The 19,120-nt window shown below is 42.6% G+C and overlaps 1 protein-coding gene across 9 annotated transcripts in view; it reads right to left on the bottom strand.

The window, feature by feature from the left end:
- RAD54B (RAD54 homolog B) overlaps window positions 1–19,120 on the bottom strand; it is a 131,012-nt gene that overhangs the window by 40,475 nt on the left and 71,417 nt on the right. For all 9 annotated transcript variants that reach the window (XM_045007509.1, XM_045007501.1, XM_045007502.1 and 6 more), the window contains 4 exons: window positions 13,283–13,570; window positions 11,036–11,198; window positions 9,665–9,890; window positions 5,353–5,560 (listed from right to left, as the gene is read on the bottom strand). In XM_045007509.1, the coding sequence (XP_044863444.1) occupies window positions 5,353–5,560; window positions 9,665–9,890; window positions 11,036–11,198; window positions 13,283–13,570 (885 nt within the window). The remainder of the gene's footprint in view (window positions 1–5,352; window positions 5,561–9,664; window positions 9,891–11,035; window positions 11,199–13,282; window positions 13,571–19,120) is intronic.

Raw genomic sequence — 19,120 nt, 5'->3', positions numbered from 1 at the left:
GACTTCAAAGAGAAACTGCTGAGCTTCAGTTCATCTGCAAATTTGACACCATCAGCTCAGGATTAAACAAAGACTGTGAATGGCTTGCCAATTACAAAACCAGTTTCTCCTCCCTTGGTTTTCACACCTCAACTGCTAGAAGAGGGCCTCATCCTCCCTCATTGAACTAACCTCGTTATCTCCAGCCTGCTTCTTGCTTGCATATATATACCTGCCCCTGGAAATTTCCACTACATGCATCCGACGAAGTGGGTATTCACCCACGAAAGCTCATGCTCCAAAACTTCTGTTAGTCTATATGGTGCCACAGGACTCTTTGCTGCTTTTACAGATCCAGACTAACACAGCTACCCCTCTGATACTTCACTCCACTGTGTTTGCTATACAGAAGGTCATCATGTTGTCTGAAATTATCTACATACGATGGGACTGTATAAGTGGGAGGAGTCTGGGTGGAGGCCTAAGCAGCAGTGCTTAATTTGTAATGAAAGAGGTGCCAGGGTCAAGCATTTAGGTGTTGGGACTCAAGCAATTTTTTTTCTTTCATAACTGACGTGGCAAGCCCAGAGGTGCTGGGGCTGCCACAAATTAAACACTGCATTAACAGGCTAGGCAGACAGTCCTTAATTTTAGAAGACTGATATGCATCCTGGCCATTCCGGGAGTCAACATGCCTTGTGTCCTGCCCACATGGGCTGTGCATCTATGAGGGATGTGTCCACAATTATGGTTGCATTGAGTATGGATGGAAAGAAAGGGACTCTGACACTTGTTCCAGGTTCATTCACCTTACAAGAGAAGTTGTAACCTTGGCGGGGATTGTTACCTTGTATTCATGCAGTCCCTGTTTGGTGAGTAAATAGACTTGAGCCAGTCCTGTAGACAATGAAGGTAAAGCCTGGTGAACAGTGTTACACAGGTACATGAAGCCATATGGCCTGGCAGGGAAAGACTGGACCTTGACTGTGGTTTGAAGTTTGAGGGTGATCTGACTTTTTAGGTGGTTCGTGGCCTGGAATCTGTCCACAGGGAGGTAGACCTTTGCTGAGGCTGAGACTAGGGTCGCTCTTATAAAACCCGTGATTTTTGCAGGAGTCAATGTAGATTATTCTTTGTTTACAATGACTCCCAAGCATGCCAGAAGATGGAGTAAGAATAGGGTCACCAGCTGGACCTCCTGATTGGATCTGCCCATTAGGAGTCAAATGTCCAGGTACAGGAAAATGGTACAGCTGTTCTGTCTCATCTGGGCTGCCACCACTGAGAGGATCTTCATGAGGACCCTGGGCATTGTTGCCAGCATGAATGGGAGTACTCTGAACAGGTAGTACTCTTGTTCTACCAGAAATCTGAGGAACCTTCTGTGGGTTGGATGAATGTCCCCTTGAAAGTAAGCACCTTTCATATCGGGAGCCTCAAACCATATGCTCTTCTCTAGGGAGGGGATTACTGTGGCCAGTATGACCACACAGAATTGGGATTTGCAAATAAAGATATTCAGCTGATGTAGGTCAAGAATGGATCTCCATCTTCCTTTTTTCTTGGGATCTATGAAATATTGAGATTAGAATCCTTTCCCTGGATATTGAGGTGCACTTCCTCTGTAGCCCTGTGCTGTAGGAGAGTATCCACCTTCAGACAGAGGATCTCCTTGTGAAAATGGTCTTTGAAGACGGGCTGGGAAAGAGATTTGTGCAGAGGAGGAGAGAGAAACTCAATGGTGTAGCCAGAGTGGATGATCTCAATACTCACTTCTTTGTTGTTACTGCCCTCCAGTTGTGGACAAAAGGATGAGGCACTCATCAAGAGTTTGGGAGGCAGTAAGGAATGGCATCAATAGAGGTACATGGTTATGAAGTGTCACATCATCAAAAGTAACCCTTGGTTTGTGGGTGAGGCTGAGCAGCTGTGGTTCAGGTGGAGGAAACAGTATATCTAGGTCTTTGTACCCTTTGACATTTACATGGCAGCTCATAAGGGTGCTGGAGATAAAACAGCTGAGGAAAAGATCTTGGCTTATTTACCTGTTTCTGGTGTTTTCTCTTCAGGGCATAAAAGCCTGGGAGTGGAGAGTTCTCCTGGAGTCTTTAGTGAGTGCAAAGACATGTCAGTCTTTTTGCTCAAGAGATTAGACTTGTCAAAGAGGAAGCCCTCAATGGTATTCTGGATCTCCCTGGGGAACTCTGAAGAGTGGAGCCAAGATTCACACCTCATAAGTATGACCATAGCTATAGCTCTAGACGTTGTACCAGCCGCATCCACTGCAGCTTGAAGAGAGAGGGCCTAATTACTAGTTTGCCTTCATCATTGAGGGAGGACTATAACCTGGAGCTCCCAGTTGGTGTCTGCAGGTGCCTATCCTTTGGCTTATGAGCTGGAGCCATACTTGGAATTGTGAGGCAAACCCACAACTAGATCAGGGCTCCATGCTCAGCTACAATGACTCATCCCTCCAGTGACTCATCTCTCAGGCACACTGAGGCAGCCAATCCCTGGGAAGGTCCTCAGTCAGATTACCCCCATGCACACACACATTTCATCCTGATTGCCGAAGCTACTAGTTAATCTGTGCAACAGCACTACTTGGCTAGGAAACCTTCTATTGCCTCATTGTGTTACAGACTCCCCAGGCTTCCAGCCTGCTCTTGATCCTGGTTCTGAGCCACAGCTTTTCCCTGGGCCCTGATTTCAGCACTGCCCTCAGCCTGGTCCTGACTCTATGTATGGCTTCAACCTTTGGTACCTATTCTTTACCACTCTCCAACCACTAGGCCTGACCACCTAGAACACAGAGCCTAATAGGCTCTATCAGTACCTTTCTCCTCATGGTTGGGAGGTTCAAGTGAACCTCAGTTGCTACAAACCATGTGCAAGGACGCATCTAACTTGGATGGAGTAGGGTCCTTTTTTTAGGAGCAGATCTGGAGGGGGATCTGTCCTTGTGTTTATGAGCATCCCCTTTACTCTTGTGAGAGGCTAAGGCAGTTACTTCTTTGGTTTCACAGCTCTGGTCCCTGTTTCTGCGCTTGTGTTCAGAGAGGTGCTACTTGTAGTCTGAGACTGATGTACAGAGGGAGTCTTCCCAGCTTGGATCCAACTGGGGTCTCATGGCCTTCTCCATGAAGTATTTCCTCAGTTGAAGCTCTCCTCCTTCACAGGGTTGGGGAAGGAAGGAGCCGCAGATGCTGCATTTGGCAGAGATGTGAGCTTCCCCAAGGCAGAAAGGTAGCACTAGTGTTCATCGCTGATCACGAAGGAACAGGGTCAGAAGATATAGTTCTTAAGCCTCTGGATATAGTCCTTCTCCCCACAGAAAGGATCCCTGAGAGGTGGAAAAACTGAACTATATTAACTAGAGTATAAAAACACTAAAAGATTAAAAATACTAAAACTATATAATTAATATTTACAGATTTTTGAAAGATATGCGAAAATAGTTTCGGACAGAGAATTCTGACTCAGGCCATGTGGTGGGGAGAAGGAATTGAAAAGGCATTGATCCACACTGCTCTTTATACCCTGACCATGGAGCACAAGGACCAGATGTATAGGCACGGATAAATGGAAACTACTTGCCAAAAATCTCTGGTCTTAGGCACATGGAGTGCATGTGTACCCACACATGGAATACACATACGGACCAGCACTCGAAGAACTATTTGTTCTGCTTCAGATTTTGTGTTCCTAGGGGAAAAAAAAAGAGTTAAGACTGTAGCTTCATTTGCAAGGTTATTCTTATTTTGAACAAATGCAGCTGTATCTCCTGCAACCAGTTGGGTTATAGCTGTTCACAATACAGTACAAGGGCTTCTCTCCAAGATGACAGTTTAACTTTAAAACACAATACAAAATAACTAAGAAACCAGAAATATTTTTAAGTCTTTTTTTAATTTTAATTTTCCCTCCTGCAAAGGTCCTATTATGCAATGATAGTCCCTCCAAACTTAGATGGTCTAAATGGAGGCCTTTCTGATATGTAATCAATGTTGCTCCAGGCATCAACCAGAAGGCAACAGAATGCAACATTAACAGATTCATAGTTTCATGGATTTTAAGGCTACATGGGACCATTAGAATTAGATCATCTGGTCTGATCCCTGTATTGACCCTAATAACTTGTGTTTGGCCAAAGCATATCTTTGATGTAAAGACAGCAAGAGATGGAGAATACATCACTTCCCTTGCTAGTTTGTTCCAATGGTTAATCACCCAGAGGCAGAGCAGTGTTTCCAGCTAGGAATCAGAACCCAGGTCTTGTCAACACAAAAAAGTTGTATGATTTAACTAAAATGGTGAGGCAACTTATTTAGTTTCATTGGTGCAGGCCTAAAATTCACTCTAAGCTGCGTGGCCGACTATTAAGCCCCGTGCAGGGGCTCAGGGCTGCGGTGGGGAGAGGTGCCCCGCCCCGCCGGCCCCAGCATGGACCTGTCACGGCCAGGGGAGAGGAGCCCCTCCCTCAGCCCAGCTGGGTCCAGGCCTGCTGGAGCTGCTGGGGAGAGGAGCCCCTTCCTCAGCCCAGCCCAGCCCCACAGAAGTTGTCACGGCTGGGGAAAGGCACCTCTTCCCTGCCCCGAGCTGCTGAAGCGAGAGAGGGCTGGGGGGGGAGTCCTCTCTCCCCACTGCAGCCCTGGGGCAGCCTGCACCCCAAATCCCTCATCCCCTGCCCCATCCCAGAGCCCACACCTCTCCCGCACCTGAAACCCTTCATCCCTGGCCCCACCCCAGAGCCTATCTGGAGCCCTCACAGACTGCACCCAACCTCACAGTCTGACCCAGCTCTGAGCCCCCTCCCACACCCCAAACCTCTCATCCCCAGCCCCAACCCAGTAGTTCTGCAATTTCATATCTGAGTTCTTTCAGAATTCCATCTGGTCATTGTGACTTATTACTGTTTAATTTATCAACTTGTTCCAAAACCTTCTCTATTTATACCTCAACGTGAGACAGTTCCTCTGAACTGTCATCTAACAAGAATGGCTCAGGTGTGGGAATCTCCCTCACATCCTCTGCAGTGAAAACCGATGCAAACAGCCTTGTCTTTCTTGCTTGCACCTTTATCACCTTGACTGTGCATTGGCCCCACTGATATGCTTCTTGCTTCTGATGTATTTACAAATTTTTTACTCTTTGTTTGTGTGTCTTTTTCTAGTTTCTCTTCAAATTCCTTTTTAGCCTGCATAATTATACTTTTACACTTGACTCAGAATTTATGCTGATTTCTATAAAAACACTGTCTGATAATGTTGCCAAAATTTTCATACTTGTATAACTTGCAACTTTCTTTCACATACTCACCAAAGTTAGCTCTTTTCATCTAGCTATAAAATAGGCTATTTGTAATATACTGACCAGACAGGATAATTCTTCTCTCACAGGACAGACTGACGAGGGCTGTAGTTGTCTTAATGGAGCTGTTTTTCAAACGATGCCCCTCATCGCAGATTAGGAGGTTAAATTCTATAGTCTGAATTTGGTCCACGGTGCGCAGCAACATCTCATAACTGATTATCAGAACTGAATGAAGTGGGGAATTGATGAATTCTTCTACTTTGTTATCCTGTAGAGCATAAATAAAAGTTGCATCACACAGCCAATTCTCTTTGGAGCGCCTCAACCCTGTTCCCTGATTCTCTGGTTTCAGGAGGAATTTCTGTTGCATGACTAGAGCCCTGCAAGAATACAAAATTTGCATATATCTACAAATTTGCAGTGCTCTAGATATAAAATTTGGATATGCATCCATCCATGATCAGCAAACATGTTCCATGGAGATGTGCAGGTCCCTATGCATGACATGAGTCATTCCCCATCTCCCCAGGGGGCTAGGACTACTTCTTCCCTCTTAATTTGCAAAAGAAATGTGGGAATCCGACATGGCAATACAGAAACAACTTTAGATAATGCTTTCCCAGCCAGACTCTGCTTGGCAGCTCACTGTTCTTCGAGTACATCGAAGTCTACTAAAGCACATTACTATGAAGGTGAAAACTACAGACCTGGGGTAACAGCTACTTAACCCTGGTGTTGTGGGTAAGTTTCAAATTGATAATTATAATGGAGATAATGAAAAAGCCCAAGCGACTCCCAGTACATTTACAGTGGGAATCACAAGATGCAGTAGACACCAGTTTATGCTGTGATCTTGTAATAAATTTGCCACATTCTGTTTACCTATTTCAGTTCAATCAAATAGTCCTCACTCTGTTATGAACCATATAACATTGGTAACCCTAGGAGAGCATACCTAGCATGAATAAGTTAGGGCAGCATAGAAGCTGGGGAGACAGAGAATCAGGGAGCCATAACCAGCTCCTTGACAACACTCCTGCTCTGTTGTATCCAGCAGAGAGTCTATCCCAAAATATTTTACTGACAGTCAGGAAAAAGCTATGGGGCCTATTGTTTTGAACCTTTAATTCCTTTTTCCTTCAGAAGGCATCGGCATGTATGTTTAACTCGTGTTTACTCTTTGCTGTGGTCTCTTTCCTTAGTTACTAATTTCAAGGTTTAGAAATAAAGAAAAGTGACATGATACAAATTGCGTGTCTGATATAATTGAGTCTGAGCACCAAGGGAAAATCAGAGGTTTTAGATCTTGAAAACAGCACTGGGGCACTAAATCAAACAAAAGTTCAATATAATACAAGAAAAAGTTTTTGCCAGATTAGATGGTTACAGTAGTCACATTTGCATACGACTTATAAAATGACACATCTTTTAATTTAAATCCTTGCACCATACCTATTTGATTGTCCATAGAAATCTTTTTGTCTCATTGGACCAGTCAGACATGCCATAGACTAGCCAAAGGCTTATGATCTCTATCTGTCAAAAATTCAGAAATATATGGACAAAAATAATTGCAACAAGAGACTCTTCAGCCCAAAGCCACTTAATAGAACAGTCTACTTTATATCCCAAGTGGCTCATTTAGCAGTTAATATTAACTATACTACTACTAACTAACATCCTACAGTCAACCACCTCAAATCTTTCAGTGCACCTCTCCTACCTGAAACCCAAGAGACCAATCTTGCAGCATGACCTGAAAGGTCAACACATTTTCCAGTGAGCTCTCCCAAGAAAAGGATGTCTGATACAGAATGATAGTTAAGATGGTCCAAAGCAATGGATGGTTTCTTCACTAGAACCGTAACAATTTGTTTTCCTAAGGGAAGCCAAAATCCTTTCTTCCTGGAGGGAGGTGATGATAATCTCCACCATGAGTTAGGCAGTACTTCCCTGCTGGCCTTCTCCAACTACAAAGCACCTGGCTCAACCCATAACCTACAGCCTGAAGCTCCCTCAACACTCCAGAATTTTTAAAATCATGTTTTTTGCTTCCAGCCAAAGCTCAGTTACCAGAGACAGACAACTCAGTCTGGATCCAAATGATCTGATCCACTGAGTTAGCAACCCTATTTATTCATTACACCCTATCACATGCTATGGTCAGATATAATGGGTATATGACGAACTATGGAATTAACAGTACTCTTTGCAATCATTTCAAAACAATCATTCATCCTCTCAACATTTCTGTATGGCAGGTAGGTATTATAACCCCCTGTAATGGAGCATTCTGGCCTTTTAAGCCTAGTTACTATATATGCTGCCTTCTCTCAGAAGAGAGATGTTGATGGAAGAAGGAAGCCAGAACAGAATGCTGAGCTCTCGCTATGAAGGCGTAGAAGTGGCAGCTTCGTGAAGAGCAGATTGGAATAGAAGAAGAGTTCTGTGTGCAGCAGAAAAGCCTGAGCTGAGTATGAACTTTTAGGCTATAATGATGGACTTTATTTTGAGGACCTTGAGGACTGTCTTGAGTGATTTCTATTATTTAACCAATCCCAGATGTGGGGTGTGGGGTGTGTGTGTGTGTGTGTGTGTGTTAGTGTTAGTCACAAGACTATATTAAAGTTTTAAGGGGCTCTAAAGAGGGGAACCAGAGGCAGGCTGCAGAAGAGCCTTCAACAGCCATGAGGGGGCAATCAGGAAATGGCTAGGTGGCTGCCCAGGTACACCCCAATTTTACAAATGCAAACACGGAGATGAAAAGTTTAAGCTACACATGGAGCAACTGCCAGTTAATATGAGACCTCCACAGTTCCTGGTTCCCACTCCTGTACTCTGAACACCTCTCTTGGCATCGGTTCAATGGGCACTGAAGTCAATAGAAGCCTTTCCACTGATTTCAGTGAAGTGTAAATGATAAACATCTCAGTGACTCAAGTAGCACACATTTTCATTATTAATTATTATTTTTTATTATTATTGTAGGCATTTTGCTTTTTAAAGTAGTAGTAGTATTCTGGAAACTGATAATGACAACACTCCCTCAAATTTATATTTCATATAATCCACTAGTATGATAATTGCCATTCTTCCTATAAGATAAACAGGAAATTACTATTTAAAAATACTTCATTATATTGTAGGCAAGTGGTATTGTTATCTCACTTTTGCATGTCAATGTTTTCTTTGCTTTTTAGGGGCCCAATCTTACAAACTGCCAAGCTCCCTCAAATCCCATTGGCTTCAACCAGATGAATAAGAATGTTAGAAGGATTTAAATGAAAAGAAAAATATGTTGCTGTCACTTTGGGTCACCTTAATTGCCAATAAATTCAATATAACAGTGTTATAAAAAAAACCCCTAACAATTGAGAGAAAATGTGCGTCAACGTCTAAATCTCTCTTTAGGTAAACTTTTTTTTTGCATTACACTGAATCTTTTTTGCACCAAAACTGCTCTCTCAAGAACTAACACAGCTGATCATTTACTTTGGTCAAACTCAGTTACTGCCACACAGACAATTTCTGTCAAATCAGTTCACTTCAGTTCCACATCTTGAAATCAGTTACTCTAAGGAAAGTGATGGAAGCAAAGAGGATATACAAGTTAAACAGACATCTAGACTGGCTTCAGTGGAAGATATGTATGTTCAGCACCATAGCAGGACTGGATGCTAAATCAGGAGAAAAAACAAAAGAGAGGTACACATGGAAAAAATTAAAAGTTTTGTAAAGCATATAAAAATACTTGTAAAAAGAGCTTTCATTTCATCTAAAAGACTCACTATTTCATACAGACCATGAAGGAAGACTGCCAAAAAGGAAGTGTTTAAGGCCATATCTACACTATGGATGCTACTGTGGCAAAGCTATGGCACTGCGGCTATGCTGCTGAGGCAAATTTTTCACACCCCTAAACACCGCAGCTATGTCAACTTAACTTTTAAATGTAGACCAGGCCTAACTTTTAATCTATTCACAACAGATATTAGGTCAGATTTAAAAGGCAGTATTCTCTCTGTTACTTCATACAAATACACTTACATGGAATTATATTTTTGAAAATAAATTGCCTTATATTTGTTACAAACAACATGTCAGAGTAATAATAATTATTTTTTGAAGTTTTCTTTTCACTATTTCACTTCTTTATTTTTTGGATTACTCTAATTTTGGACAATTAAAGTACACTAGTCAGTTTCTAATCAATTTCACTTTTAGTTTTCATGCATACATTTCCCTCCTGCAATGTTTTGGCTGCAAACACTGTAGACAAATATTTGCTTGTTAAAAAACAGCTTACTTGGAATGATGGATTTTTTTTTATTTATTTTGAGCCAGATTTGACCTTTTTGAATATAAATCTCACCTGATCAACTGTAAACACTTTGATTCTTTCACTTCCCAGCCATTTCTGAAATTCTTTTTTCCAGTTCTTCACCAGACTCCCAGGGGTGACAATCAGTGCCTGCTTTATTATAGGTTTGCATCCATACAGCCCCTGACGTAGGAGAGTCCAGACAAGCGAAATGCATTGCAATGTTTTTCCTAAGCCCATTTCATCAGCAAGAATAGCTCCAAATCTGCCACTTAGTCTGTAAGAAATAATGACAATTTAGTAATGCAAAGGAAACCCTGCAATTATTTGCATTCTGATCTGGCAAATATGTTTTTTTTTTAAAGTATATAAAAACCTATTTATTTCTACTATGATCTGTTGCAGTTTTTTATTCAGTTAAACAAAAAGTTCTATATGCCTGTGTGAAACTCAGCTTCGTTACTAGATTAACATATCGATCATTCAGAGTTAGAGATCTTAGTTGAATTCTTTCATATTAAAAACGTTTAAGTAATTTATGTTAAAGCACATGAAAAATACCATAAGCAGCCTATAGTATATAAAGCTGATGTAACAAGTGTAAAAGTAATATAGTAATTTTTCAACAGAGTGGTACATCAATGTACCTTTATACTAGACTGAAAATTTCTGAGGTACCAACCAGCACTGCACTTTGGCTTGGATCAGATGGTTTACAGCAGTGGGACTCAACCTATCAATCATTGTGGGCTGCATATTCAGGTCACAATGTGTTACCTGGGCCACAGGTTGAGAACCACAGCCCCCCACCGCAACACTGCTATGCCCAGCGCCCACAACCCAAAGACCCCTCCACAGAGTGGGGAGAAGACCAGAGCCCCAGTGGTGTGGCTGAGTGGCAGGGACCCCATAACCTGTTGTGCAGGGCCGGGAGGCAGCCCCAACTCGATCCGGTTGTCAACCCCGATTCCTGCCAGGCGGGGCCGGACAGCAGCCCTGACCCTGACCCCAGACCTTGCTGTGTGGAGCCGGATGCAGCCATGACTCCAACTCCAGACCTTGCTGGGTGGGGCCGGGCAGCAGCCCCGACCCCAGTCCCTATTGTGTGGGACATAGTGGCAGCCCCTACCCTGGACCCTGCTGGGCAGTGCTGGGTGGCAGCCCTGATCCCAGACCCTGATGCAGGGTGCCAGGCGGCAGCCCAGGCCCTGAACCCTGCCGCCCTTTAGCATACAGCTGGGCCGCAGCTGTGTGCTAATTGGGCCGCATGCGGCCCACGGGTTGAGAGCCACTGGTTTATAGGATAATTCAACCATTCTCTTCTAACAGAGAAATACAGAATTCATCTCAGTTTTGGGGTGTGTTTTTTAAACAAGCTAAAAATTACCAGAGTTAAAATTATCAGGACAGTTATTCTCCTACCTCATTCCCATCACACACTCATACAGGAATACAATTCCTTCTTTCTGATGTGGGCGAAGATGATTTACAAGGTAAGGATCCACAACTACATCTACCACAGGTAAACCAGCCTTATTGAACATCCGCTGGTGATCTGGAGTTGGACGTGGCATAACTAAAGAATCTTAAAGTTCAAAATATACACAGATGTGGTAAGAGAGAATTTGTGTTTACTTCATAAGCAAAAGGTATTGTTTTTCCAAGGTAACTATATCAAGTAACTATTTGCTAGACTTCAATAACTGCTGAAAATTGCTTTTTAACATATTGGTCACTTCTAGACAAAGAATATAAAGACCAACATCTGCTATTGTTATTTATGAGTACATAGATACAGTGTTGATGTAAATAATAATAAAAAAATATTAAAACACTGCCTTATATCCTAAAGGTTTCAGAAGTACTTTAAAAGTTTAATATATATATAAGAACCACTTCATCCATCACTTACTACAATCTGCCACCTTTTGGATCAACTATAGCAGCTGTTCAATTGAGGATTACCAACAATAATAGTTTAGGACAAGAAATGAGGAAAAATACCTCATCCAACTAAAACTGCAAGGAGTACAGAACATAATTACTCAAAATAGTGTTTATCAGAACACTATGGCTAACCTTTATTTCTTTTTCATTATATATATATTTTACAGATTTTCATCATCCCCGCTCCTCCTCAAAGACTACAGAGGAATGGGCAGAATACTTTGGTGTCTATCAGCACTAGAAGGGGTTAATATTGAGCAACACAAGACAGTGAACAGACACATCACGCCCTACTCATACTAATTTATAGATTAAAGGTCTCCATCCTGTGGGGTTCTGAGTGCTCTCAACTTCCATGGGAGTTGAGAGGCTCAGCTTGCAGGAGGCACTCAAATCCGTCACAGGATTGGGCCCCAAAAAAAACAAAAATTGGAGAGAAACCCACAGCACTGCAGAAACAGACAAAATGCAGCCAACTCTGCGGTTGAACATAGCAGCACTACACAGCAATTTAGGGCAGTAATCTCATATCATCTTGAAACCACAGCAGGGAATTCAGGGAGACAGAACATCATACAGTTGGAATCAGACCAGAACACTGGTCTATTCTTACAAAAAATGCCATAAGATAATAAGAGGATCTTATTATTATTTATTTGTATAAGGCTAGTGTGGGTAGGCAATTTACAGAGGTAGGAAGACATGGGCCAGCACTGAAGACCTTATAATCTCAGATGACATACAAATGAAAGAAATGGGATGAGGTTTAACAAACTGCAGTGTGAATGCTAAGCTGTGGTTCAGGTGCATTTTAAAAAAATTAAAATTATACATCATTTAGTTTGATAACACTAATATACTTAGTGTTTTTCTCTCATCTGAAACATGGCGCCTTCTCCAGAATATTGTCCCTAAACAGCAGGCTGCACCACTGGCTTATCAAAGACAGATGGAAGATATCAACCTGCTAAATATTCAACACCACTTCCTGAAACTACCAGGTGTTCACTGGAGCTCTCCCATACAAATACTCACATGATCTGATTCTCCTTAAACTTATGGAATTTAATGAGATGACAGCACAAAAGTAACTATAATATTGTGTTACAGAACTTTTTTCCCTGCAATAGATGTCTCACTGAACTTGGTTACTTTTAGTTACTTTTGTGTTTGCACATTGGTGGCTATGAGGAATCAGACTCCCCTGAAAGCAATTCTTCTAACTTTGTTTAACCTCTTCACTGCTCGTTGTCCACAGCAACTACCATGCTGGTGTAGTCTCTCAACACTCCGTTGAACTTGGTGGCAAACTAGAACTTTTCTAGCATGTTTGGCACTAGTCAGTTTCTCTTTTCAGTACATTCATTTTTCTTCACTAGTCTATTTTCGGAACCATTCTGATTTAAACAATTTTTATAGTCATCAATAATATTTATAAAAAACTGTGCTATAAGACACTCTAGGGTATATGGACTGTTTTAGAATACTAACTCTTTCTCAAATGTCAGTGACACAGCCTCCAACCTCATGGTTTACAGCACACCTGCCACTTGTAGAACAGAATCATGCTGTGATGTTATTGGTTAAACTTGATTTTCACTGGGATACTCTAGATTCTCATTCAGTACTTGGGTAAGGAACATAAAAACCTTGTTTACACATTGAGCTTTCTTACAAAAGGACAGTGGATAGTTAAATAAATAACAGAATTTTAAATCTTACTTGATGCATTTGGATCATGGCGAGGTTTGTAGTTCTGAGACTCTTTAAATAGATTTTCTTTAGTGCTTGGCTTGCAGACATTTTTGAATGGGCTACAGAATGGTTTCAGGGTACTTTGTGAAGAAGCAATTGGGACTGTGGTGGACGTCCCAACACCAGTCTGAAAACATTTGCCACTATTAAAGTCCTCTGCTGAAATTATACCCATCACTTCAATTTCTTTTCCTCCAATCATCAGCGTTTGACCTTCATCAAGACTTTCAAGGTCTTTAGATTTATATCCAGTACCTAAAAATAATAATTTATTTACTTATGTTTAGCAATTAATTAAGACCACACAGTGGGTATCACTGCCTTAACATCAATATTCAACTGCAGGAAGTGAAATCAGAAATGTCATCAAATCCTTTAATAATTAAGCATATGAATTTGAATAACCTTTCATACTAAGAAAACAAAGTAGCAACAAGGCTTTTCATTTAAGTGAAAACAGATTCAAGTAGATCACAATACCAAGAAAAAAACAGAACAAACGTAACATCATCTGGAAATTGTTGTACCAAATATTTTTAAAACTGCTGTGAATTATCCTCTTATAACTGAATATAAGCATACATTTAGATATTGAAGTACCTAAACTATTTCCATGGAGTGGACCACATCTCAAGAAAGGGACTGTCTCATTGACCATTCCTCTTCTCTCCTCCCACTCATGATCCCATTTGCAATCTCATAATATGCCTGTGGCAATCATGGAAATGGCTTATATGGAAAAAGATAAAAACAATATATTTTAGCTCCCTTTTAATGCAAGTTAGCAGATGGATATGGGGGGAGCCTGCATTGCCTGACCAGCCACCTCTCTGTGACAATAAGCAAGTGCTCTGTGTACTGCTAGTAATAAGTGGGGAAAATATCTGATCACTCCTCCATAGGAATCTAAGAACTCAGTTTGGTTATCTGACAAGAAAGCATGGTGTGATTAATGTAATAAGTATTGTATAAGCATTATCAATGTTAAGCTTAATTGTAGACCTCTCTGCAAGCATAAGCCTTGTCAAGCAGTGTTAGGCCACAAACTTCCGGGAGCTGCAAAGAGTGAGTGCAATAAAATCCTGCAAGCATAAGCAAAACCAGCTAGGAAGCTTTATAGACTAAGATTAAGCAAAAAGGAAGCTCTGTGAAATTAGATGAGGACTTGTGGTTACTATGCACTGCAATCAGATACACCTCTACCCCTATATAACGCGGTCGTGGGGAGCCAAAAATCCCTACCGCATTGTAGGTGAGATGCCCTTATAGCGGGGTAGCGGTGATTTAAAGAGCCCAGGGCTCTGGCCGCAGGGAGCCCCGGGCCCTTTAAATCACCAGCGGACCCCGCTGCCGCAGGCCCGAGGTAGCAGCAATAGGGCTCCAGCAGTGATTTAAAGGGCCCGGGCCTCCCTGCAGCAGCCGGAGCCTGGGCCCTTTAAATCGCCGGTGAGCCCCGCTGCCGCAGCCCCAGGGTAGCAACAGCAGGGCTCCGGTGGTGATTTAAAGAGCTCCAGTCTCCGGCCGCCGTGGGGAGCCCGAGCCCTTTAAATTGCCGGCCGAGCCCCGCTGCCGCAGTCCCGGGGTTGCGGCAGCAGGGCTCCAGTGGTGATTTAAAGGGCCGGGGCTCCCCGCAGCAATCGGAGCCCCGGACCCTTTAAAGCGCCGCCGGAGCCCGGCTGCTACCGTGCTATATGCAAACCCATGTTATATCAGGTCGTGTTACAGCGGGGTACTTCTTTAGGCTGACTCAAATGTTTTTGAGTCTAGCAAATTGACCACAATTAGGACAACTGGACGCATAAAGAAAAGATGAGCTGGGCACAGGTGCACAATTCATGAGATCAAAACAACTGCAAAATACCACACTAAGACATTTGTCCACCTTAATTGGTAGACCTGCTTTGGAACACAGCCAACAAATAATGTATAAAGAGATGCAAAGGTGCAGGTGTGTGTGTGTGTGTGTGTATATGTGTGTTGACCTAAAAGAGATCTCTCTTTGATCGGGCTCTCACACACACCCTGAACCGTAAATCATTAAAAACCTTCTTTGAGGAATAATTAGTTTTAGTTTCTCTTATGCAGACACTACTCAACCTCATTACAAGTAGTGATCACTCAGGGTACAATTAGGGCCCTGATGCATGTCTCCTCCTTCCATCATCTCCACACGCGGCTATTCCAATTTTCAGACTGTGATATTCTCTCAAGTAAACTGAAGTGGTTGTGGGGGCCTGGTGAAATTGGTATCAGTGTCAATGGCTGCTTCAAGCACAGAGATTTGATTTTTCTGCAGCTTTGCCTTTAAAGACTAGAAATGTTTAATCTTTCCAACATAAAAATATCCATATTTAGCTTTCTATTAATTCTGGAAAGCGCCATGTACTTCATACTTACCTAGATCAGGACCATCAGTATCACCCTCTGTTAAATGAAGCTAATGTGATTTTTTTTAAAAACTTAACAGGGTGGTTGATGCATTCCAAACATTTCTTATTCTCTCGCTCATTTTTTTTTTTTTTAATTCAAGCAAGTCAGTGCATATATAGTTTTGATACAAATTACATTAAATTTGTAAAGTCAGGGATTATTTTTCAATTAAAGTGCCTGGCAGCAGCAAAGTTTGCAATGCTAGGGTTGTAACAAATTATTAGAGGGCCATCTCTGTCTTAAATTCAAATACAAGTGTGTTTTGCAGCAACACACAATAAAATTGTAGTTTCTTACTAAATAATCTACTTTGGCTTTGCTGACAACTTAAATTGTTGCTTGTCTTTCAGGCAAAGTTTTTGAGTTAACTGCAACCTATAGCTTACAAGCCTTATTTTTTCATCTTAATCAAAATATATCGTACAGTAGCTGCTACTATGATTGCAAGACTAAAAATTGCAGCACCATCAACTCTGGCTTGCGTTTCGGGCAAAGGCAATATTTATAGTTTCTTCACTAAAAAAAGAACAGGAGTACTTGTGGCACCTTAGAGACTAACAAATTTATTTGAGCATAAGCTTTCGTTGGCTACAGCCCACTTCATCGGATGCATATGAAGTGGGCTGTAGCCCACGAAAGCTTATGCTCAAATAAATTTGTTAGTCTCTAAGGTGCCACAAGTACTCCTGTTCTTTTTGCGGATACAGACTAACACGGCTGCTACTCTGAAAGCAGTTACTTCTCTGTAGCTGAAAAACGCAGTTCCAATCTCTCCCAGTAACCAGACCTCTGATTAGAACATTAACAAGTAACACATTCAAATGGAGGTTCAGCCTTAGGTCTGCCTGCTCAGCTATGAATTTGTCCCTGATGCAAACCCACTTCTCCGGGGCATTATTTGTGTGGCTGATGTCAACAAGGCCCAGCTCCTCCCTTTTGGCAGCTCTACTGATCTGCTCGGCCCTTCTTTTCTAGCCCCTCTCCCGGACTGGCGGCGCAATGCTTTTGCCCCTGATATAACTCAGTCTGCCCCATTTTCCCCTGTACTTTTTGCCTGGTGGGCACGAAACGTGATCCTTTTACTTGCCCCAAAAACATTTCTACTTGTCCTGGGTTTCTGTGTAATAATTATTTTTCTCCCATTCTGACCAGTGGGCCACAGACCACAGTTTGGTCATTGCTAATTTACACAATTTATTAACAGCTTCATTTCACTTCATTCATAGACTAAGATCAGAAGGGACCATCATGATCATCTAATCTGATATCTTGCACACTGCAGGCCACAGAACCTCACCCACCCAACTGCTGTAATAGACCCCAGCCTCTGGCTGAATTACGGATGTCCTCAAATCATTATTTAAAGACTTCAAGTTACAGAGAATCCGCCATTTACACTAGTTAAATCTGCAAGTGACCCATGCCACATTCTGCAGAGGAAGGCAAAAAAAAAACCCAAGGTCTCTGCCAATTTGACTTAGGGGAAAATTCCTTTCCAACCCCAACAATGGCAATGAGTAAGACCTTGAGCATGTGAGCAAGACCCACCAGCCAAATACCTGAGAAAGAATCACAGAATAATAGAATATCAGGGTTTGAAGGGACCTCAGGAGGTCATCTAGTCCAACCCCCTGCTCAAAACAGGACTAATCCCCAACTAAATCATCATAACCAGCGTTTTGTCAAGCTTGACCTTAAAAACCTCTATGGATGGAGTTTCCACCACCTCCCTAGGTAACCCATTCCAATGCTTCACCACCCTCCTAGTAAAAAAGTTTTTCCTAATATCCAACCTAAACCTCCCCCACTGCAACTTGAGACCAGTACTCCTTGTTCTGTCATCTGCTATCACTAAGAACAGTCTAGATCCATCCTCTTTGGAACCCCTTTCAGGTAGTTGAAAGCAGCTATTAAATTCCTCCCTCTTTCTTCTCTTCTGCAGACTAAAAGCAACAAAGAATCCTGTGGCACCTTATAGACTAACAGACGTTTTGCAGCATGAGCTTTCGTGGGTGAATACCCACTTCTTCAGATGCAAGTGGTGGAAATTTCCAGGGGCAGGTTTATATATGCAAGCAAGAAGCAAGCTAGAGATAACGAGGTTAGATCAATCAGGGAGGATGGGGCCCTGTTCTAGCAGTTGAGGTGTGAAAACCAAGGGAGGAGAAACTGGTTCTGTAATTGGCAAGCCATTCACAGTCTTTGTTTAATCCTGAGCTGATGGTGTCAAATTTGCAGATGAACTGGAGCTCAGCAGTTTCTCTTTGAAGTCTGGTCCTGAAGTTTTTTTGCTGCAGGATGGCCACCTTAAGATCTGCTATTGTGTGGCCAGGGAGGTTGAAGTGTTCTCCTACAGGTTTTTGTATATTGCCATTCCTAATATCTGATTTGTGTCCATTTATCCTTTTCCTTAGAGACTGTCCAGTTTGGCCGATGTACATAGCAGAGGGGCACTGCTGGCATATGATGGCATATATTACATTGGTGGACGTGCAGGTGAATGAACCAGTGATGGTGTGGCTGATCTGGTTAGGTCCTGTGATGGTGTTGCTGGTGTAGATATGTGGGCAGAGTTGGCATCGAGGTTTGTTGCATGGGTTGGTTCCTGAGCTAGAGTTACTATGGTGCGGTGTGCAGTTACTGGTGAGAATATGCTTCAGGTTGGCAGGTTGTCTGTGGGCGAGGACTGGCCTGCCACCCAAGGCCTGTGAAAGTGTGGGATCATTCTCCAGGATGGGTTGTAGATCCCTGATGATGCGCTGGAGGGGTTTGAGCTGGGGACTGTATGTGATGGCCAGTGGAGTCCTGTTGGTTTCTTTCTTGGGTTTGTCTTGCAGTAGGAGGCTTCTGGGTACACGTCTGGCTCTGTTGATCTGTCTCCTTATTTCCTCGGGCGGGTACTGTAGTTTTGAGAATGCTTGGTGGAGATTTTGTAGGTGTTGGTCTCTGTCTGTGGGGTTAGAGCAGATGCGGTTGTACCTCAGTGCTTGGCTGTAGACAATGGATCTTGTGGTGTGCCCGGGATGGAAGCTGGAGGCATGAAGGTAGGCATAGCGGTCGGTAGGTTTTCGGTATAGGGTGGTGTTAATGTGACCATCAATTATTTGCACCGTAGTGTCTAGGAAGTGGACCTCCCGTGTAGATTGGTCCAGGCTGAGGTTGATGGTGGGGTGGAAGCTGTTGAAATCGTGGTGGAATTTTTCCAGAGTCTCCTTCCCATGGGTCCAGATGATGAAGATGTCATCAATGTAGCGTAGGTAGAGAAGGGGCGTGAGTGGACGGGAGCTGAGGAAGCGTTGTTCCAGGTCAGCCATAAAAATATTGGCATATTGTGGGGCCATGCGGGTGCCCATAGCGGTGCCACTGATCTGGAGA

The sequence above is a fragment of the Mauremys mutica genome, chromosome 2 (genome assembly GCF_020497125.1).
Source record: "Mauremys mutica isolate MM-2020 ecotype Southern chromosome 2, ASM2049712v1, whole genome shotgun sequence".
Taxonomy (NCBI): Eukaryota; Metazoa; Chordata; order Testudines; family Geoemydidae; genus Mauremys; species Mauremys mutica.
Note: the sequence above shows the minus strand (reverse complement) of the source record. Positions and strands in the feature narration are given on the sequence as shown.